The sequence below is a fragment of the Cricetulus griseus genome, chromosome 2, assembly GCF_003668045.3.
Source record: "Cricetulus griseus strain 17A/GY chromosome 2, alternate assembly CriGri-PICRH-1.0, whole genome shotgun sequence".
Classification (NCBI taxonomy): domain Eukaryota; kingdom Metazoa; phylum Chordata; class Mammalia; order Rodentia; family Cricetidae; genus Cricetulus; species Cricetulus griseus.
The window spans coordinates 266589577-266613854 of record NC_048595.1 but is presented as its reverse complement, the minus strand read 5'-3'; the positions used below and the strand labels follow the sequence as shown (position 1 = coordinate 266613854).

General features: G+C 39.7%; 1 protein-coding gene across 3 annotated transcripts in view; it reads right to left on the bottom strand.

The window, feature by feature from the left end:
- The window catches only part of Atg5 (autophagy related 5), a 101191-nt gene that overhangs the window by 7955 nt on the left and 68958 nt on the right, over nt 1-24278 (bottom strand). For all 3 annotated transcript variants that reach the window (XM_035440371.1, XM_027401894.2, XM_035440372.1), the window contains exon 7: nt 5879-5996. In XM_035440371.1, coding sequence (XP_035296262.1) covers nt 5879-5996 — 118 coding nt within the window. The remainder of the gene's footprint in view (nt 1-5878; nt 5997-24278) is intronic.

Genomic DNA, 24278 nt, shown 5'->3' with positions numbered 1-24278 from the left:
AACAAAGCAAACCCAGCTAGAAGAGACTAACAGACAAGGATCCCACTTCTGCATGGGTCACTATGGTAGTCTTCCTGCATGGCAAACATTCCATTAGCATCACCAGCACTGGCAGCCTACTTCTCAGCCTCTTTATCATGTTTTAACAAGTTATGTGACAATCAAGCCTGCTACACACTAAGCAATGACTGTGGAGATGCTGCAGTTTCTTCCTTACCACAAACACACTCTGGCATTTCTACTCCTGCCCAGAAGCTGATTCCTCAAAGCATTAATCAATGGCATAGAAGTTTGCCATAAGTGAGGTGTAATTGGCCTTTTTGAATTTCCAATGAACTTTTGTTTGAAAAAATATGTTAACAGGGGTTGGAGAGATGGTTCTGTGGTTAACAGCACTCTGTACTCTTCCAGAGGACCCAGGTTCAATATCCAGCACCCACATGACAAGTGTTGGTAATTCCTGTTCCAGGTGATCTGATTCCCTGACACAGACATACATGTGGGCAAAACACTAATATACATATATTAATAAAAGAAAAACTAGGCTAGTTGCAAAATCTTAGAAATATAAGACTATGAAGTCTCACACGGGAAAAAGTTGTCTAATTTATGTTCTACAAGCATGCTATAATAGGAAATATAATTATTGCATAAACTAAGAAACCTGGGCTCATTAAAGAATTCAATGGTTGCCCAATTAAATAACAGGAGGGTACAAAGATATTAGTTCACATTCTAATGTAATGCAGACAATGACTAGAGTTATACAACCATTACCTCATTCTTCAACACTCATCTTAGGTTGCAGGGTGGGGGGAGGGAAAGGAGGAGGGCCTACTTCAGTTTTGACATGTGGTCACAAATTCAAATGCTAACTCCTCAGGAGCAGTGGCTGTAGTAACAATGCACACCCTACGATATCAACAACCAACTTTAACCTCCAGAACCTGAAGGACCTGCCTCTGAGTGTTTTTGTCACCCACCCCCGCTGTTGTGTTTAAGAATAACACACCACACCACATAAAGAATTTACCATACAAAATCATATAGAATAAGGAAAATATGAATTAACTAAATTTTATTTTTGTGACTCCTGTGGTTTCCCATAAAGCATATTAAAATAACATAACTACCAGGCATGATGGCACATACTTTAATCTCAGCATCTGGGAGGCAGAGGCAGTTGAATTCTCGAGTTCCAGGCTAGCATGTACACAGCAAGTTCCAGGTCTCTCTCTCCTCTCCTCCCTCCCTCCCTCCCTCCTCCCCCCCACCTCTCTCTCTCTCTCTCTCTCTCTCTCTCTCTCTCTCTCTCTCTCTCTCTCTCACACACACACACACAGAGAAAAGTAATTTTGAATTTAGATTACCTAAACTGAATATCCCAAGTCCCCACGCTTCCATTTCACTGAGTTCCTTAGTAACTCTCCAATATATCCAAGCTTACTGACAAATTCAGGCATGTATAAAGAAAAGGCAGACAAACTCAGCAAACAGACACTACATGCCATGCAAAGGCAGCTGGTGAGGGTTCCATGGTAGGCACATTCGCTGTGTGACCTGATCCCTTTTTCCATTTCCAATTGCTTCACTTCTGCCCATCTTCGTTATGACTTGTCACAACTGATGAGGGCCATACTCACTGTATCTTCAGTCAAGATCATCCCACAGCTGTGTATCTTCCTGTCCATTCCAACTGGACCAAAGCTTTTTTCATAGAACACTACTCTATCTTTTGTATCTTAGAGTAACAAGACAACATGTACAATACAAAGAAAATGAAAAGTTATAACATCACACGGACCTGAGAAGTTAAACAGTTGTCAAGGAAAGATATCAAGGAGTTAAATTAAGTGCACAGAAGTTGGAAGAAACTGGAAAGGGAAAACATGCAAGCTTACTGAACAACTCATCCCTCAGGAGAGCTACAGGATGCTAGGACTAACCTGTCATGGACTAAGTCTTTCTTTACACCTGTGCTGTCCATGTGATACCAAAGACAAAATCAGGAGAAAATAGCCCAACACAGAGAACTAATCAATGAAATCTTAAAAGAAACTTATAGAAACCAGAATGGAGGTTTATTAAGCTATGCAGCTTACCAGTTTTCATAATTATATTAGAACAATGGAAAATAAAGTATGAGCCAGTAAAGTTTATAGGCTTTTTATATTCTTCTAAATAAAAATTAAGTATATGACTTTTGGTTTTTAAATATTAACACTTAATTTATTCATTCTGTGTCAGAAGATAACTTTTAGGGGTTACTTCTATTACGTGGATCCCAGGGACTGAACTCAGACTGACAGTTTGGAAGTGGGTGGCCAACTACACTGAGCCACCAAATTGGGCCTGGTTTCTGACACTGACATTGTAGTACACTGAAAGAGGAAGATACGTGATTTGATCCCAGTGCAGAAGTATTCATCTCTGAGTCATTTTATCCACTGAAACCACAGACACCATGTACCTGTGCTCACCTTTGCTTTGTTTCCTGTTCCTTCTATCTTGGCTAATTTCCCTAGCCACTTACAGATCAGAAGGAAAAGAACACAAAGCAGCTTGTCTCGGTACTCCAATGACCCCAAGCTCAGCACATTCTGCTGTCACGATGAACTAAGACTGAATTCCTCCATGGCTGAATCACAGGGAGGAGCATGCAATAGTGCCACATGGGTTCTGTAAGCACTTTCTCTTTTTATCATGTGATGACAGCTAGGTCTTATCCACACACACCCAAATTTCAAGTCTTTCACTTTCAGCTTGAGTGCATGTGTGTCACTCTGACAGCGGACAGGTACCCCGAATCACATAGTGCATCTCCACTCTGACAGCAGACAGGTACCCTGAACCAAACAATGCATCTCCACTCTGACAGCAGACAGGTACTCTCAACTGCATACTGCAGTTTTTCTACTCAGAGACTTGAAGCTTCTGAATACACCCACAGATTTTAAATGCTAATTTTTCCTAATTACAAATATGAAATGAAAAGAGGCAAAGATAAAAGCTTTCCAAAAGAAAGACACAGAGTTAAGGATGTGCCCAATTTCACAGCATGAAATTCAATGCTGTGTGTTGGTACTATGTATGTCATACCAGCGAAGTTTCAGTCTTTGCATCAACCAGCGCTTAATGATTTGAGGAGCAGACCCCTGTTAATTCACCCATAGCACCTGAACAGTCTGAAGCAGATCTTCAGGTTAAAGGCTTTTTGTTATTTTTTTATTTATTTTGTGCATACAGGTGTTTTCTCTGTCTGCATTATATCTGTGCACCATGTGTGTGCCTTGTCCTTGGAGGTCAGAAGAAGGCATCAGTTATAGACAGTTGTGACTCTAACAGTTACAGCCACCATGTGGGTGCTGGGACCACTAAGCCATCTCTCCAGCCCTTGCCAGTCACCCACAGCATCTGTCACAGTCTAAGGCAGACCCATGAGTTGAATTGTGTCTTAACCTACAAAGTCACTCTGCATATTCTCTAGCAAAGATCATGCAAGTACCAGAATTCAGGAGAGAACAAAGAAGCTTTGCAAAAACATTCACAAATGTGCTCACTATTCACAGATGAGGCCATGATAATCTTCCCCTGGAGGGAAGATGGCAGAAGCGAACACAAACGGGCTCTGATAAAGGGTTTCAGACTTTCCTGTATAGCTTGCTGTTCACAGTCACCATTTTAGTGTACTAGACAGTTGGCAGGAAAGGCAAACACAACAAAATAAACACAGAAGCAGCTTAGATTCTAAGGTCACACCATCAATTTAGTCAAGAGAACTAAGTGAAGAATTCAGAGAATTAAGTTAGGAAAAAGCACACATTTCAGAACACTTTCAGATGAAGGTTTTTAAGGACTTTGTGTGTGTCTCTGTGGGCATGTGCCCCATGAGTGTGGTGGGTGCTTACAGAAGTCAGAGGGGGCATAGGATCCTCTGGAAATGTAGTCACAGGAGATGGAGTACTGAGAAATAAAGAGTAGTCCTCTGGAAAGTAGGCAGTGCTCTTATCCCTGGGCCATCAGACTAGCCCCAATGAAACAAAACAAAACAAAAACACAGAAAATGAAAACAAATGGCCACTACGGTTAAGTAGAAAAACCGATACATGGTTAGCATGATGGCTCAGCAAGTGAAAGTGCTTGCCACATAAGCTGATGATCCCTGGAGCCTATATTAGCAGGGGGAACTGTCCCCTGAAAGTTGATCTTTGATCTCACTCTGTCTCTCTACACACACACACACACACACACACACACACACACACACACACACACACACACACACACACACACACACACACACACACACACACACACAGAGAGAGAGGACTGGAGTTCTTCACCTCATTCCCAACTAATCAGCGAAGAGATACTGCAATGCCTGAAAACTGCAAACACTGGGCTAATTGAACCCAAAGGCTCTAGGCTAAACACCTCTTCACAAACGCAAAGGTGACCCTGACTCGGCTCCACTGCCTTGTGAACTTCCTCAACCACACCTAACAGCCAGAACAGAAACTGGCAACCTCAAAGTAAATGAACTCAGACTCCAAGTTAGTGAAAGAAATAAAAAATTAAAATCCTATTTTTTAGATTAAAAAGAACTATTAAAGTTATTTTTAATAAGCAAAACACAAGTCTACCAATCAGAGAATTTTAAATTTCTTTGATTCTTACTTGACAAAATGGTCTTTAAAACATACTACAAAGTACTCAAAAAACAGAAAAGTTTAGTGCGAAGAGATGAGCATCTGAAAAGCCAGCCACTGTGGACAGGTGTGGGAACTACAGGTTTCATCACATTTAAAACTCTGATGAAGGTAGTGAAGACATTCACCAGGTTTGCTATCCTCTAACCAGCACTGTAAGATTATCCCGAAGCAACAAAGGCTCCCAATTTCTAAAACTTGCGTCAACAGGAATTAGATTAGAAAATGTAGCTATGCCTCTAGATGGGACCTGAGACAGACTTCTGAGTTCCTTCCTATAAGCTTTCACTATTCTGTAATTATACAAATATATTACCTACAAGAAGACTCCTACCAGTTCTAATTCTATTTCTTAGCAAAACCACTTCCTTAGATTCTTTCATAAGAAGCTATTGAAGAATTGCTTTCACGATGAACAATTCCTACCTCCTTCCTACTAGGTCCAAGATTAAGGATGCTCAGGGTATTACTGAACATGGTCATATATCACTGAAAATTCCTCATAAAAACTAGTCAGTGATGAGCATTGTAATAGATCATGGGGCTAACACTGCAAACTATTTAATTTCTTACCCAATGACTGGGTGAGGAAGACACCTGCATCCATGTCCACATACAAGTACACACGTGCATATGCAGAGCAGATCTCAGGTGGAAATCTGAAATGCCCTCATATTTTAGCAGTGAGGATGTAGCAGCACACATGGAAACCTCCACAGCTGAGCACATGTGACAGCTCACATAAAAACGTAGGCACACTAAAAGTACCATGGAAATCACCTTTAGGTTGTGTGTACAGGTAATGTATGTGTGTAAGAGCACAAATGAACTTGGTGTTTAAGCTTGCATTCTATCCCCAAAATAATTCAATACATGTATGCAAATATTTCAATTTCTTCAAGAAATCTGAAGTACCTTTGGTGCCAAGATTCTCCAACACATATACATGTGCACTGATTTTCAGATATACAAACTCATTGAAGTAGTACTTACAAACCAAACTGATTTCTTGTTTTATTACAAGTGTTATAAAACAGAAGATTTCCCCTTAAAAGGCAATAAAAGATACCTTCCTAAAGTGTATCAATATAGAATATCCACTTAATGCCAGCAACCAAAGGTGTAGAAGAGAAAGTGACAGCACTTCTTTGGGTTGTTAAGCACCTTACCTTCAGCGGTGACTGCGGAAGGACAGACTTCTTTGAGAAGATCTCCAAGTGTATGCAGCTGTCCATCTGCAGCCACAGGACGGAAGAGCTTCTGAATGAAAGGTCGTTCAGTTGTAGTCTGTTTGAAAAAGAAAAACAACTCAAGCAAGTCAGTCTTTGTTGCTGTTGCTGCTAACTACACAGACACAGATCATAAACATGGTCCTGGCACTAGTGTCTTCTGATGTGACTTAAATATACAAAATAAGCATCACTGATGCAGTATCACTGGGGAAAAAGGTTAACATAATAAATGCACATAAATCAGATTCATGCAAATATGGAATGTCAGATACTCTTAAAAACAACTAGCTAGACTTCAAATAGCAACCTCCCCTTCCCCAACAGGGACAAAAGGCATTGTCAATAACTCTAAAAGTGATACCATAAAGTCACCAAATACAGAAACACACCATGGCTGACTACTGCATTAAAAAGGATTTTTTTTAAGGGGCTGGAGGGATGGCTCAAGGGTTAAGAGCACTAGTTGCTCTTGCAGAGGACCATGGCTTGGTTCACAGCACCCACAAGGTGGCTCACAACCATGTCACTCCAATTCCAGGGTATTCAACACCTTTTCTGGCATCCATGGGTATCAGGCATGCTTGTGGTGCATATACATACACACAGGCAAAACACTCACACATTTAAAAAAATATTTAAAAAGAAGCTTTTTAATGAATGTATTGTAAGAGAGTTATGGGTTAAGGGGAACAAGACATTTGATAACAATGAATTCAGATCAAGTATCCAAGGTTTGATAGAGATAGGATTTCAGTACCAGATGTGGGATACTTCCCTGAGTTAAAGGTCAAGAAGGCCCTAGAGACCACCGAAACAACAGGCTGTTATTGCCATTGCTCTTGGTTGCCCACCATAACTAGATAGTAAGGCCTTATTGCTAAAGACACCACACACTTTGGTTGCAGGACATAAAGAAATCAATTTGGAACTGACCTGGAAATTTCTCCCTGCTGGCTAGCTTTCATAGTGCTGGAAGGTGCTACACAGGCCACTGGGGGAGAAAAACCATCAACAGTATTACCCAGTGGTGGTCCCTGCTTGCAACAATACTGACCTGCCAGACAAGACATACTCAAGAAATCATGAAATAATGGTATGACTCTTAGGGGGAAGGGGTAACCAAGTGCTTTCTGATTAGACCTGAGGCCTACTCTACAGGGAGGAATTGAGGCCTGACTGTAAATATAGTCAAGCCCCCCGGGCTAGGGGAGCGACTGGCCCTAGTGGGAACCCACTACTATTGTTTTGTTAAATGGCCATGCTGTTGAACTGGTTTCTACATGTTTACATTTATATCTGTGTATAAGTGTTGCTCTAAACTGGTCAGAGAAGCTTCTTGCAGTAGCAGTAATATAGAGACTTATAACTGGTCAAAGCACTGAGAGTGAGTCACTGAGTTTACTGCAACCCTCCTCCTCCCAGGCTCAGGGAACATCACAGGGCAAACAATGAGGAGGACTATGAAATGCTGTCCCCAGGGACATGATTTGGTTGCTGCACTCGTGAACTCATAGCAGCTGTGATCACCTACACAAGATCAAATGGTTCAGCACGGATGGTGTGGGGGCGCAGCAGGTCCCACCCAGAACTACTGGCAGTTGCTGGCTGCTAAAGGGCTGTCATTATTCTTTAGGTGTGTAGTGGATGCTAAGTTGCCCATGCCCCAGTGATGCTTACAGTGCACAGCAGCATTAACTGGAGTGACTGAGTGAGTTACTTAAACAAATAGAAGAAGATAAAAGAAAAAGACATGGAAGGAAACTGGGTATGATCAAGGTTTCTACATTCACATGAAACTGTCCAAGAATAAGTAAAAATATTCTTCAAAAACAAACACTCTACACAAAAGAACCCAGCTGACTACTGCACTAAAAAGGAAACACCCTTCTTAGAAGAGTCCCTCTAAGAGTGGTGCTGCACCCTGGGCAACAGACATCCGCTAACAGCGTTCTCACCAAACTTCTGAGGTTTGACAGAGTTATCAGGATAATCACAACAGGATTGATTCCTAATAGCTGCGTATCTGAGCCACTCCTAAAAGACCATTTTTCTTTTCTTCAGTGATTTGAGTACAGAAGCTCTGCAATCAAATACCTGAGGCTGGCCTGAGACTTACCAGCCTGCTTCCACTCTACCTCACGAGTGCTGGGACTGCAGATGTTGCCCAATACCAGCTCAACATCCCTGTCTCTCTTGTCTGTTGTTAAAGGACTGTGCCAAGCACAAATAGGTATATTAAGAGAATGGAAAATATTTCTTTTCACCTCAACTGTTAGTCAATTTTATGATGTTAAGTTTTAATTTTCAGCCTCTTGGTATGAAAAAGAATCACAAAATGTCTAAGAAGAAAAATATGCCTAATCTAAAAATATGACTTTAAACACTTACAAAAGACACATCTTTGGGAGAAATAATATGTATATATATCCACATTGGCTTTTAATCAGAGAAGCTCTCAGTCTTTTTGAAACACCTATCATTTTTAAAATTAATAGAAACTAAACATGTGAAAAAACTTGTAAATGTAAGCAATTCAGTGGATATATAATAAATGTTAAAAATGGTATGTAAACAACATAGCTGAGAATGTGTGGCAATCATAAAAATAAACTGTGCAAAATAAAAGCTTAGAAATAATTTGGTTCCCTTCACTTACTTAAAAAGCCTATACTTTGCTATACATATTAAATAAAAACTATCATGTCCAGGTAACTGATTAACTACACAAAGATAATAAAGTTAGCAGAGTCCCAGAAGAAAAAACGAAAAGGGATGAAGGTAAACACTTAAATTGTCACCACCCACTTAGGGTTGTCTGTCTTCTAGGTCACCAAGAGGCTTTTCAGACATTTTAGGAAAGGAAATGATGTGAGGCAGGAGGCTTCTCTCCAGACTAATGGAAAGCAGCCTGGGGACAGTCTAGGTAGGGGATGGAATGAGGACAGGTGGCAAGAAGTGACTGTATAAAACAAGCCCAGGTGAGATAGCCTGGCCAGGGAGGGAGAGGAGGGGAAAGGGTGTCGAAGGGCAGCAACGGATTCCCACCTAAGAGAGGCACGAAGAATGTACCGGTCGGAGCTGAAGCCAGCAACGTCACAGGAAACTCTAGAGGGTTCAGTTCTCACTCATACCTAATCAGCAGCAGAAATGTGAGGTGGCTGAGTGACAATAAAAATACTTAAAAGCAACAGGCTAAAGAGAAAAAGCCAAATAGTCAGGTTAGCAAGTTAAAAACGAAATTCTAATTCCATCATTGAAAAGAATGCCCCCTTATATATCAGAATAGCTCCCGTTTTTACTCCTCCAGTTACAACAAAGGTGAAACTTCCCACAGTAACACACCTTAATTCAATACCATATAATGGTAACCAAGACCACTCTTCAGAGGAAAGTTCTGTTTCCATCCATCACAAATAAAATGCAAAAGAAAAGGCCTACCAAATACAGCCAAGTAGATCAACCAGTATTGACGGGACAACTCTAGCTTTCTTCAGTCAACTTACTAGACCTATTCTAGTAAATTAGAAATTAGAAAACATATAGACTGTGGAAGAGGCACATTCTCACAAATGAACTGAGTTTCAGGCATTTATTAAACTTAATGTAACAAAAATTTAAAGTACTGACGAAATAAAGAGTTAGCTGGCAGTTGCCATTCATTATAGAACCATGGACACAATGACCCAAATTTTCTGAAAGTACACACATGCATACACACACACGCATGCAGGCAGGCATGCACACACACTCATGTCTGTGTACAGATGAACCTAAAACATTCCATCCTGCAGAAAAGCCCATGTAGGAAGGTAAACAATTCAAAATAGATTCAGGAAGTCCCTGAAACTGACCAGATTCACAAGCACCCCCCCTAGCCCCCAGTAAGCATTACAAGTACCTCTCTGTTGAAGGAAAACTGAGCTACAGACTCCCATCCCAGACAAGCTGAACTGCAAAGGTGACTCTGAGAGCAGACCAGCTACCTGAAAGAGGTTTAGATCAACTGAGGCACCTGGAAAGGGCCTTCTACCACCTGATGCAGGATGTGCAGTGTGCTCAGGTTTCCAGCTTTTATGAGTTGTCATTCATGATGGGGCAGGCAATGGTGATCCAGCTGTCTTTGAGTCACTTCTGCTCCTGTAAGTAACCCCTCACCCATTCTCCTGCAAATAATCCCAATAAAACTATTGGTTCAGGAACTTGGACTTCGGTGGTGTTCATACTTTGGTCCTCCATTGGATCCCTATCTGGGGTGAGTAGACATGTGTGTTGTGTCTCCCCAGGAAAAAAAATTGTCACATAACAATAATGCACAGGACAGCAAAGTTAGAAACAGTTTTAATTCAAAGTAAGAACAGTGGTGGGTGGTGTCGAACGCCTTTAATTCCAGCACTCGGGAGGCAGAGTCATAAGGATCTCTGTGAATTTGAAGCCAGCCTGGTCTACAGAGCTGCACAGAGAAACCCTGTCTCGAAAAATCACAGAAAGGAAGGAAGGGAGGCAGGGAGGGAGGGAAGGAGAGAGGGCAGATGGACAGTATCTTAGATAGACTTCTACTTGAGACTTCTATTAGCAAAACTTAATAATGAGAGGGGCCTGATTTATTAAAGTCTGCACAGAATTTGCTAACAGTACTCCCTCAAAGGTTTAACATCTCCCAGTGACATGAATCACAACTGAATGGCAATCTCTTGGGTTGCTGTGAGTATACTATCGTAGTATAGTGCTCACCTGGCATTTGAGGGTTTTGGTTCAACCCCAGCACCACAAATACAAGCAAAGGCCAAAATCTTTTGCTCCAGGAGCCTTAGATGTATACTCTAGGACTGTTGGTTAGGCTGAAGAAACAGATAATGACAGCTTACATATGTCACCAGCTATTTCACATGTGCTGGTTTTAAGTCCCTTTAAATAGAGTGGTTGAACAGAGGGACATTTATCAGTAATATTTATATGATTTAGAAGTATTTCTCTAATGGAGTGAATACTATCAAGTTATATTATATGTACACCCAAAAATGTCACAATGAAATTCACTATTTTGTGCAATTATTCTAACTGATAAAAAACAAAATGTAACAAGACTATTTGGGTATGGTGGTGCAAACCTATAATCTCAACACTCAGGAAGCTGAAGCAGGGGGATCAAAGTTTGAGGCTAAACTAGGTTGGATATTGAGAAAGGATGGGAAATGAAAGAAAGGAAAATAGAAAGGAAAACCCAAAGTACACAGACAAGATGGGGGTTTGTTGTTCAATTATTGCAGAGGATTTGTTATGGATTGCAGGTATTTACAAGATTAAGGGAAAAATCAAGCTATATTGAACTGGAATTGGAATTAGCAATGTCTACTGATTGAAAATGTAATTAGATTTTCTTAATTAGGTAACAAATACTATATGGTAAGAACTACATCTAGGATGTACACAAGTGTGCTGATGTGACCAAGACTGTTTTCATTTCTATTACCAACAAAATAAATTTAATTGGAAGGTATTAGAATAACTGTGCTTTAAATAAAAATCCAGGAAAATTAACCAGGACTCCTTACCAACAAGAACAAAGATAGAACAACAACAAAAACCTCTAACAAGTTATTTAAGTTTAAGTTCTAAGGGTGGAAGATGCCTGAGTAGGTATAAAGTAAAGCAGCCATTGCATAGTACACTGAATGTAAATTTTAAAACACATCATTTCAAAAGATGATGAAAACCAAGGTGAAATACAGATGGCTGTCAATCTTCCAACTTAGAATCTCACTGATATTTTTTAATGAAGAAAGAGATCATGACATTTCAACATTCACAGGGACCTGGAATAACAGTACTTGTTAGAAATTAGTGAATAACAAAACCCAGCTAAGGGCCAGAGGGCAGACTACAGCACAACATACTGATTTCAAGAGGCATTCAACACTGGAAGTCTGTTTCTCAATCTGATAAGCTGGGAAATGTTATCTATAAACTATTATTATGATAAAATAATAGGATAGATGATACTTAAAATGTGAAAGAAATAATGCACTAGGTGGTAACAAAGGCTAGTTCTTTTCATCCTGACTTTTAAACCACTATTGAATGAAAGGAATAGTTTTTACCGAACCAATTACAGAGAGAATCAAAAGTATTTAACATTTTACCTTCAATTTCCTTTGATACTTTATTAATTCAAGTAAGTGCTCATGGCACAAAGTCAAAGCTTACACAGGCCGTGCTGCTATACTTTCCCAAAAGCAACGTGACAGAGGCTTCAAACTGTAACAGGCACATGTAGCTCAAGATATACTCATGCATGTCAAATTTTGCATCACATGCTTTTCAGAAGCAGGTTCATATTTAAATTAGCTTAAGAATATACACAATTACAAGATCCATTAGATAGAAATAACAGAGCAATTTAAATCAATGCTTAGGATTTTCCACTAAACAGTCTATGGTGGGAAACTAGGAAGAGGAGCAGAGGGATTCCTTTATCTGTTATGGAGGGAAACGGAGACCTGAAAATAAGCATGCTGAGTGGTCCTGCTAAAATAGTCTGGAGTCTACTTTCAATATTCCTAATACCACCAAGAAATAATAATTAAGATTTGAAAAGCTGTCATTGTTACAGTCAGGAACACTTAATCTCCAAAGCTGCAGAGTCTTAGTTGAGATGATGATTAAATTTAAAGCATACATTCCAATCCATCCTCACATCTGGCTTAAAGGTTATTTTGTCTCATTGAGATTATTATATTTATTATAATATTGTCTAGACAATGCCAAATGTATTTTGTCACATAGTAGTTACAGCAAATACAGATAACAGTTTGTGACCTCTTTACATCCTTTCAACTAAGTAGTGTGTGGTACAGGGTAGCACAGTTAACTACTGAGGACTGAATTTGATGGAAGAGACAGTTGCTTGGAAATATGTTCTTTATTGTGTGTGTACGTGTGGTGTATTTGTGTGTACACACATGTCAGAGGCTGACATCTAGGTATTTTTAACTCACTTCTCCACCTTATTTTTTAAAATTTTATTCATTTATTTTTATATCTTTTTTGTCTGCATGCACATCTGTGTATCACAGGCATGTCTAGCTCCCATGGAGGCCAGAAGAGGGCTTTGGGTCCCTTGAGACTGGAGCTGAAGATGGTTGTGAGCTACCACAGGTATGTTGGGAACAAACTCAGGTCCTCTGGAAGAGCACTTGAGTCCCTGTTTCAGCTAGCTTGGCTGGCCAGTGACCTCAGGGGTACTCTGCAGTAGGTAGACAGCAGCACACACCCATGTCCGCTTTACATGGGTGCTAGGAATCTGAACTCAGGTTCTCATATTAATGCATCAAGTACTTTCTCAGCAGGGCCAGCTCCCTAGCTCCATTTTAATGTTTTATATGAATTTTTAGTAGCATAGTCAGAGAAGATTCAGGTAAAGACAGTACTACTAATGATTCTAGAAAGTTATCTTAATACATTAAAGATCTCTCTCCAAAAGAATTCAGTCATACTGAGAGAATCACAGTTGAAGTTTAATTTTATTTAGTAGTTTTGGCATTTTTGCTAATTTTATTGAAAGCCATACTAAAACGTTAGGTGAATATAAGAATAATGTAGCTAATACCGTACTTCTTCTGGAAAGTCAAAGGGTAGTTTTGCATGAAGTTTTTATCTTTATGGATATTACCATAAAGTAAATTAGAAACACTTTCAACTTGTACAAATAAAGTAGTGAGAGGAGACGCCTGAGTAAAAGCAGCTGTGACCTCAGAAGTGGGCGTGCTCTGAAGGCCAGTCAACTGTCTTCCCCAGGAGACCGGTGAGTCTAAACCAGGCCAAGAACCCGTGACTCTGCACAGAAACAGAACATCTCTTACACCCGCCCCTCCATACATGCTCCAATAGTTTTACAATGAATGCTGAAGTTTACCATACGGGGATATTATTTTTTAATGATGCATATACTTTTTCAATGTATTTCAACGAACTATCAAGAAATTATATGAAAATTCCTTTCAATTTTTTTTTTTTTCGGTTTTTCGAGACAGGTTTTCTCTGTGTAGCTTTGGAGCCTATCCTGGAACTTGCTCTGGAGATCAGGCTGGTCTCGAACTCACAGAGATCCGCCTGCCTCTGCCTCCTGAGTGTTGGGATAAAAGGCGTGCGCTACCAACGCCCGGCTGCCCTTTCAAATTTTTGAAGAGGCAAATAAAAGTGATATTCCATAGATCTGCCTGCTGATATAATCTCCAGATCAGCAAGTTTAAAAATAAAGCACCTGACTGTTATGAAACATGAGAGAAAAGTAATGAAGTAAAAGCACACAACTCCTAGAAGAAAACTCAGGAAGATGCCTGTGACCTTGGATCAACAAGGTCAGGTCAGATTTTCTTAGCCATGAAACACCTCAAAGCATGAGAAACAGCAGAACTTCACCAAAAACTTTAAAGTTTGCTCTTCAAATGACATCAAGAAAAAAAAAAAAAAAAGGGAAATCCAGAGTAAAAGGAAATATTTTGCAACTCATACATCTGATAAGACTAGTATTTAGAATATATAAAGAATTCTCAAAACAATGGAAAGACAATCTCACTTAAAAATGATCAAAGGGATTGATATGTAAAATAAGATTGTTTCTAAAATAAATAAATAAATAAAGATCGAAGGGGCTGGCAGGATGGCTCAGCAGGTAAAGGTGCTTGCTGCACAGTCCTAATGACTGGAGTTTGATCCCCAGAACCCACAGAAGCTAAAGGAGAGAACAGGCTCCATAAAGTTTTCTTCTAACCTCCACATATGTACTGTGTTATGTGTCCTGCCAACCCCCACAATCTCGTATGCATACACAAAGTAAAAATAATAACTAACTAGATAAAAAGGAACAAAAGCAGATGAGTATAATGGTATACACCTATAATCTTAGCACTTGGGAAGCAGAGGTGGAGTTCAAGGTCATTCCTCAACTACCAAGCAGGGTTGGGGTTAGGACCTAGGCCACTGGACTAAAAGCCTGTTTCTAAACATACCCCCTCCCCATAACTAACTAATTAAACAAACAAAAACAAGAAACAAACAAAAGCCAGTAATTTAATGATATTTCTCATAAGAAGATGCTAAGCACATGGGAAGATTCTAGGCAGTGTTATTAGTCATCAGAGAAATGCAGATCAAAAGCACAATGTGACCATGGAACAGTGCTGAGATGAAAATGACAGAGACTAAGAACTGGCAAGCTGCTGGCACCTTCATTTAGTATGGGTAGGAATACAGTGAAGATGCTTTGGGAAATACACCAACAATACTTCAAAACACTAAACAACCAGCATAAAATGGTACTCTTTAAATACCTACAGCAGAGAAAGGAACATAAATGATTACCATAATTATAATTACATTCATAATGCATTAGTAATAGCCCGAAGTGGAAACAATCCAAGTGTCATCAGTGGGCAACAGCCATATACTGGATCATACAAAGACCCCGTTGCTCTAAAGGAGCAATTGTGATCCAGAGCAAGCATGAACCTGGGACATCATGCAAGTGAACAGACCCTAATTTCTTACCACGTCCAGAATGGGCAAAAAGCACAGACACACAAAGTAAATTAGTGGTTGAAGTAGGGAGATGAGTGACTGCTAATGGGCCTGGGGAGATGAAAATGAGAAATGTTGTAGTTTCGACAGCTGCATGAATTTGTGATGTTCTGAAAAACTCACTGAATAGTATTCTAAATGAGAGACATGTATGCTACTAGAAAAAACACCAAAACTGTTGAATACTCAGGTGTGGTTAGTACAAGACCTACAAGAAACAGCAAGATACTGTTCCCTGCCACACACACAAAAGCCCCCCTTCCCCTTTACTTCAAAATAATTATAAGGAAAGAGGTCGACAGCCCCCAAAGGTTAGAGAACTATTCTTATCTTTATCAATTCACAACATTTCCACATTTCTCCCAACAGAATGAGCATCATAGCAATTCTGAATGAGAATGGAACAAGCTTTGACTGTTTGGCAAAAGTCATTTGATATTTTATGACCTGGTAATTAAAATGCACCTGGAAAGTTTTTAAAGTACAGGATGTTATTTGTTTGTTTGTTTTTTGAGAAAGGGTTTCTCTGTGTAGCTCCAGCTGTTGTGGAACTCACTCTAGACCAGGCTGGGATTAAAGGCATGGACCACCACTGCCCGGCCAAGATGTTAGTTTTAAGAGGAAAGTTTACTAAAATACATGCTGTTAATAAGAGTTAATATGAGTGTGCACACCCACAGACGGCAGGAAAAGGCAACAGATTCCCCTGGAGCTACAATTAGAGATGGTTATAAGCTGCCCCAATGAGTGCTGGGAACCTAACTCAGGTTCTTCCTGCAAGTGCTCTTAACTTATGAGCCCCCAGAGCCACGCATCTCATGCAGTCTGTCCAGTTTATTAATGTCTTTTCTTCTCAACAAACAATTTTTTATAAACTCCAGGCACTATGAATTCTTTTAAGATATGGTCTCTGAACTTAAATTAGTGAGTTCTAGGGTCACTTCCAGGTGGATGCAGAGGGTGGGCTCACCTCTGCCTCCAGGTGTCCTAATACCCAACAATACCACTATTGTTGGGTGCAACACACCATCAAGCTGATCAAGGCTGACAACACTCAGAGCCCAACACCGGTCAAGACTGTCCTTCTGGTACAGAAGCCCACACAATCTCATGGGTTGCTTTGCCATGCAAAAGCTCTCAGCATCCAAGGATGATTAGAAGCAGGTGCAATGAAATCTGGAGTGCAAAGTCACTTCCTGATGCATCATCTACCTGCTGAACTTCACCCGCACCTGCCTATAGGCCAACATAGGCAACTGCTTCTGGATCTGTGGTCAGACAGCACCTGCAACCTACAGCAGGGCTTTGACGTATCCGTCTAAGGCATCAGTATTTACCATGTCATTCTCTTTTGGGTGTGTGAGACCACCAAGGGCATGCTCCAAGACCCTAAGAACACGTGCACCACACTGTGGTGAGCTGGTCATGCAGGTGGTGACTGCTGCAGTCCAAGTTGTGTCCTACCCCTCCAATATGCAGACACACACACACACACACACACACACACACACACACACACACACACACACACACACACACAATGCTGCAGTCTGGAAGGAAAGTAGCCGACATCATGTTACAGGTAGCCTGTATTACTGTAGGAAGATCTTCAAGGACAAAGATGTTCTCTGTGGCAGACGTAGAGGCTTCATGCTGGTTATCTACAATGAACTCTCTGTTGTACATCGTAGCATCTCGGGTCTACAAGCCAGCAGACTGACTTAGAATCCAAATGCTCATGGGACCAGCCCTGTGTCTAAGCAGACATGCATACATTCCTGTTTGTTATGAAGCACTTGCTCCTCTGTGGTGCTGCTAAAATTATAATTATGTTCTATGGAAGGCACTCTGCTGGGAAACAATAAACCAGGACCCAGAAGGAGTTTAAAAAAAAAAAAAAAAAAAAGAAGATAGGCTCTTGCTATGTAGCTCTGGCTGGCTTCTTATAATCCCGAATACTAGGATTACAGGCATACTCCACCACCCCCCAATAAATGACTCATTTTAACTAGTCAGCTCCTTGCCTCACATGTAGAACTACTCTTGTTAGTACTCACGACAACAGTGAGGAAGCATTTATAAGCAGCACTGGTGAGGCTAAAGTATTACCACCAGGACATTGTGACCTTTATTCTGAGAGGATCATGTGTACCAAAGAAGGATATAAACTAGGTGTAGTGACACACACCTTTATTCCCAGTACCAGAGAGGCATAGGCAGACAGATCTCTCTTTGTGAGTTTGAGGCACAGCCTGGTCTACATAGTGCCAAGACAGTCCAATGTAGAGAGACCCAGTCTCCAAAAACAAAGCAAAACACACAAAACAGACTGATATAACTCTTACATAATTTAATAACAATTTGCCCAAACTAAGAAATGGAGATTGTGGTAGTAAGCTGAACAAAATGCTTTCTGTAATTGAAGACTTAGTGTTATCAAAGACTAGCAAGAGAGGATACACATGAGTATGGCTTCATGAATAATTACCAACCTTGAGATGAGTTGAAGAGCATCATGTTATTTAAAATATACTGTTTCATTCAAAAAATTTTGGTTGTCCTAGAATTAACTGCAGTTAAGGGAAAAGTGCTCCTGATCACACAAAACATGAACTACAACTACAGTATTTAAGATGAATGTTGTTAGAACATTCCAAAGCAATAAAACTAATCCATCATGTATAACACAGAGAAGGCATAGCAGTAAAAACTGTAAAAACTTAAAAATAACAGTGTAATTGAGAAGAAAGTAAATTTGTTAGTTCTTTTCTATTAAGCACTCCTCAAGCAACATAAAAATCAGAGTTCAAACTACACTTTGATGTGCAGGTCCTTTGGGAGCTCCTGTGCCCTGTTTTATATGAAGCATCTACGAGCCCCCAGTGAAGAGCATCGCACCCTGGTCTGACATTGCTTTAAACATGCACAGTCAGAAATTAGCTGTGGCTTACAGTAACAATTACCTTCATCTTGATGAAAAGGTCTTGGTGTAAGCTAAGGGAGGCAGTTTTCTTCAGCAACCCATTCCTTAAAAAGTAAACTTCAAGACTTTCATTAAAACAGGAGACGGCTTACTATTTAGTAAATACACCTCAGATTCATGAAACAGAGGAGAGGGGGATTCCACAAAGGAGGGAAAATGGGAAAGTTGGAAAAAAGAAAACAGAAAAAAGGAGAAAAAAAAAAGATCCAAAGACCAAGAGAAAAACATATTAGAAATGTGTTTTGAAACAAGTAGAATAAATTATTTTTCCTTTTGTATATGTGAAATAACCAATGAGTCTCTTAACCTGTGCTTTGAAAAATCTAGGTAAAACATTAAGAATAAATACCACACTGGGTATCCACATTAGCCTTTATTCCTTTCAAGACAGGTCTAATACAGCCCATATTGGCCTCTATCTCATTATATAGCTGAATATGACTTTGAATGCCTGTTCATCTGGCTGTTACTTCCAGAATACAGAATACAGAAAACAAGGCCATCCATGCCTTGTTTTCTAGGTCTTTAACTTTGAAAGCATGCTATTTCTTAACACAGATTAATTTTCACATTTTGAATATACTTCTATTTACAATGATATGAGGATATGCTTATATGGCATAAAGAATAGTTAAATCAAGTTGAATAAATAATATGCCTTCTCGTACATGCACAAGCATTAACTTAGCCACATTTAATACATAAGTACATCAATGAACTCAACAGACATTCAAAATGCTAGTTTAACACAATTTTACAACTAGTTCAATTTGATTTAATTTGTTTTATTCATAATTGTGTCACAACATGTGACTGCAGCAAGTTACTTTCATGAAAGTATCACACCCAAGGTACACATATGGTCTACTCAAATTTGTATCCAAGCCGGTTGGATTGTAATCATTCTTGCTTTCAATGATAGAGCTTGCTTTCAATGATAGGGCACTACTCTCCATTGGTGGCTTCCTGAACCAGCACTGTTCTTTTTGATTGGAGCCTAGACAATTTTCTTTGATTTTTCTTTTAATCAGTGTATCTTATAAAGTATATGACAGAGTTTTTGGGTCACACCAGTTTAAAAATATTTTTATTCTTGAACAATTTCATACAGTTATACAGTGTGGCTTGATCATATCCATCCAATATCTCCTCCTACCCCACCCCCCTCACATACCCCTAGCACATCTTTCTTGACCAGACCTTTGGCTGGTATTCTCTTTCTAGCAGACCATTAAGAAATCTATACTGTTCAAAGTAGAACATAGTCTGTAAAATGTTCCAAGGCATCAGACTCAGATAATAAAATAGAATATTTGTATCCTACTATATTATTGAGTAAGGATTAAAATATCTCAAAGTACAAAGAGCAGTCTGCCTAGGCAATGGCTCATGTATACCTGTCAAAATCGATTCATGATCGATATAATCTATGCATACATCAGTGCACTTTGCACATGTGTATAAATTATAAAAGATCTACATGGACCACAGGACAAAGTAAACTAGGATGGGGTCATTCTTCTTATGGTGTGTGGCTGATGGTAGGTTGCCCATGCTGATGCTGCCAGCACAAACTGGACTCAGTGGGTTAGAAAACAAGAGGAGGACACAATGATGGGAGGGACATATGTTGGGGGTATGTGTGAGGGGAGCAAGATGGGAGGAGAGATTGGGTGGATATGATCAAGGTCCACTGTACAATTGTATGAAATTGTTCAAGAATAAAAATATTTCTAAACTGATGTGAGTCAACAACTCTGTCATATACTTTGTAAGATACACTGATAAAAATAAATCAAAGAAATTTGTTCAGGCTCCAACTAGAAAAAAGAGAAATTGGTTTTGCTTTGTTTGAGTGTTTGAGTGTGTGTGTGTGTGTGTGTGTGTGTGTGTGTGTGTAGGTGGTGCTGGGGCCTTACCTTGGACCTTAGGTACACTAGGCTCATGCTCTATCACTGATCTATACTTCCATCCTACCTTGTTCTTTAAAAATTCATTTTCAGCTGGGCGTTGGTGGCACACCGCCTTTAATCTCAGCACTCGGGAGGCAGAGGCAGGCAGATCTCTGTGAGTTCGAGGCCAGCCTGGTCTCCAGAGCGAGTGCCAGGATAGGCTCCAAAGCTACAGAGAAACCCTGTCTCGAAAAACCAAAAAAAAAAAAAAAAAAAAAAAAAAAATCATTTTCCTTCTCATATTCCTAAGCGATTACCTTATGTTTAACCTACTTGGAAGTATTAGCAAGTAGTTATTTTTAAAGTCTGAGTAATTCTACCAAAAGCAACTCTCATATTTGCCCACTCCTAAGAATCAAAGCCTGGTAATTCTGTTCTCAACAGACAGGTGTGTGCTCCGCATGCTATATGAAAATCATTTATGAGAAGAACAGGGAAAAATTAGAAGGTAGTTTTCCCTATTGAAACAAGTGAGTGAGTAAGCAGATTTCCAACAGCAGAGCTGTCAGCAGGTTGAATGACTGAGAAACGTCATTTTAGATGTTGACATTATGTATAGTTTTTAAAGAGACTTATGGAGTCCAACAGTGCCAAAGAAACCAAGAAACCAACTGGTCAGTAGGGATGATTATAAATAGAAAGGTTAAAGAATGAAAATTCTCAACAGTGACTAAGACAGAGTTGCTACTGCTAAGATTATATTAGGGTAGGGGAAAATAAGGAACCTGGCCCATTAGATGTCTGTGAATGCAGGAGAACTGAATTTAGTCATTGAAACAGTAAGACCAGCCACTTACTACCAGAGCATACAATCCAACTTAGAAATATCAGGAATAAACATTCTCATAGATTTGATAAGTGGACAGCTTACTGCTTTGTGATGTTAAATACTACCGATTAGCTCATCACACACTTCTATTTCCAACAACTGTAACATTTTAAGCTGTCTTACATTTAATATAAGTATCATCAATTTTTAAAACTGGCCAATTACAGCCTCACTTGTTCTTACTGTATCTACTCAAATTCTCAGGAAGGAGAAGTAAAGTTAACATATTACTGGAAGAGAAAGAAATACATGCCAATAACTGATACATGTTGTGTATGCTGTGTGTTTTATTAAAGTAGCAAAAATACTCTTACTTTTTAAAACTTATAGTGTGAGTGGCGTGTGCATGATGTGCGTGGATGCAGGTGTACGTGTGTACATGTGTGCTCTGGCATGTGCGTGGTGGTTGGAGGACAACTCTTAGGAGTCTGTTCTCTCCTTCCACCTCATGTGGGCTCTAGGGAACAAACTCTGGCTGGCTGGTTTACCTGGCAAGTGCTTTTATCAGCTGAATCACCTCATCTGCTCCCAAACACTGTTTCTAACAACCAACCAAGAGATTCTCAGTGAAACTGTTTAAACCAGCTCATTTACAACTCTGTTAAGATGAGATACTAATGACTGAGGCTTTAAGGTTCCTTCACATTATCTCACGCATAGGTACAAGCAATAACATTCATTCTATTCCTAAAATTGATCTTAAAGCATTCAATAAAAATTGACTAATTGGTAAATAAAGAACTTGCTGTAATGAAGAAAAGGCCCCACAATTTTAGCTATGTTTCAATTTCTTCATATTTTCTGTGACCTTTGTCTATTGAAGAAAATGGACTGACGGTTGGAAGCCACAGAATGAGGGAGTAACATCTGTGTGTACAAATTGAATACAATTTCAAATGAGAAGCAATAATATGGCTAAGAAAGCAAAAGAAATGAACTCAACAGCCTATGAAAGAGAACAGATTGAGTGAGGCTCCACTGTCTCCATTCGAAGCCCAGGTTTTCTAATCACCAGATGGATGAACCCAGTGGATGTCAATGACCAGTGATCTGTGATCTCTCAGTGATCTCATCTGTATACAAAGCATGAGCACACAAGGGAATAAACACATATACAATAGTCAAAACAGAATCCAGCTCTCAAAAACACAAAACAAATGTTAGCAATTTCTGTTATTCATATATAATTTGTTTTCCTTAAAAATGTTTTCACAGGAAGTAGTTTAATTCTAAACCATCTGAGATTATTAAATACATTAAAAACTTGCTGTGTTGGACTGCCCCCTGCAGGCCTCAAATTACCTTCTTATTTTAAGAGGAACATAGAGAATATAGGATTCACGTATGTTAAAAACAACACTAAAATCATAATTTACTCACTCATAATGGTAGGATGCAGCTTTTGGAACAGCTATCAGCTGTTTACTGAATAGAGAAAAACTACATGCCACCCTGTCTGTTAATATACAGAGAGGGGGTAAACTCAAGATCACAAGGCCCAAATTAAGACCTGCTATCAGGTCATTGCTTCTGCCATGGCAAAGGTGCAATACCCAAGATTCAGGACAGAAAACAAAGAACTAACCTCTATAGAGCACCTCTTTTTGCTATAGAGCAAAAAGATTAAGGAAGATTTGCCGGAGAAGTTATGTTTGAGGTAAGGTTACAGGTACTGTGAGAGAAAGTCCTATTTCTTTGAGAAGTTAACAGGGTAAGAAAATAAAACAGCACAGCTTTAAACAATACCACGTGAAGTTATCTGGATAGTGGGTAGCTATATGTAATAACAAATTAACAGCAATGTGCTGGCTGGGTATGGTGACACATGCATTTTGTCCCAGAACTTAGGAGGCCGAGGGTTCAAAGGCAATCCTGGCAACAAAGCAGGAAGCTGTCTCAAAAACACAACAACAATAATCCCCATTACTCGGCTCCCCCCCCCCCCGCCCCCAAGACTGGAAGGAAAGAAACAGGTAAGACAATTCTATGAGAACCAGCACAAGTTCTGCAAGGAGGAAGAGCATGAGTGCAAACGGAAAGATGGAGACTGAAGGCAGGCTGTTCTGGGACATCAGAATGAGGCAATTCAAACAAACTAAGCAGAACTTATACCAAGTATCTCAAGTATGGAGTCTGGCAACTGTGGGAAAGATACAGAGTACATAAATACTAACACAATGAGCAATTCATCATGTGTGCTCCACTGGCCATGAAATAAAATACAGAAAGCATGACAAAACATTAAAATGGTTTGCAACAAAAATATGATTTAAGTCAATTTGTGACAAAACTCCCTTGCCCAGTGCACAAATGATGAGCTAGCAGGTCTGAACTTGGGCCTTCTATCGTTACCTTACCCCTTATCCATACCAAGCATTCTTAACCATTTATTGTGACCCAGACACATGTAATCCATACTTTACAGATACTGAAGATCCAGAAATGTGACATGAGTGCCCCAAGTCACATGCCTAGATGGATGCATTGTCCAAATCAGAAAGAAGCCTCTTTCACACTTTGGAGGTGGCCAAAACTGTCCTGAAACTTGCCATTCTTGTCACAGTTCCAAGCCTGAGCTTATAGTTATGTATCACTGTACCTGGCTTGAAACCTCTCCATTTAACTACTGTATGGCTACATGTTAGAGTTAATTCTTTAAGGTTTTCCAAGGTTCTCTACATGGAGGATCATTCTATACGAGGCGGACGTTTTGTGGGGAAAACAACCATTAATCATTTAATATAGCAAGACTCTTATTCTTAAGTAGAATACTCAGTTAAAAATTTTGGATTTTAGAAATAGTTATTAATGCCGGCGGCGGTGATGGCGGCACACACTTTTAATCCCAGCACTCAGGAGGCATAGGTAGGTGGATCTTTATGAGTTCAAGGCCAGCCTGGTCTACAGAGCGAATTCCAGGACAGCCAGAGCCACATTGAGAGACCCAGTCTCAACAAAACAAAACAACAACAAAATTAACAACAGTAGCAGCCAGGC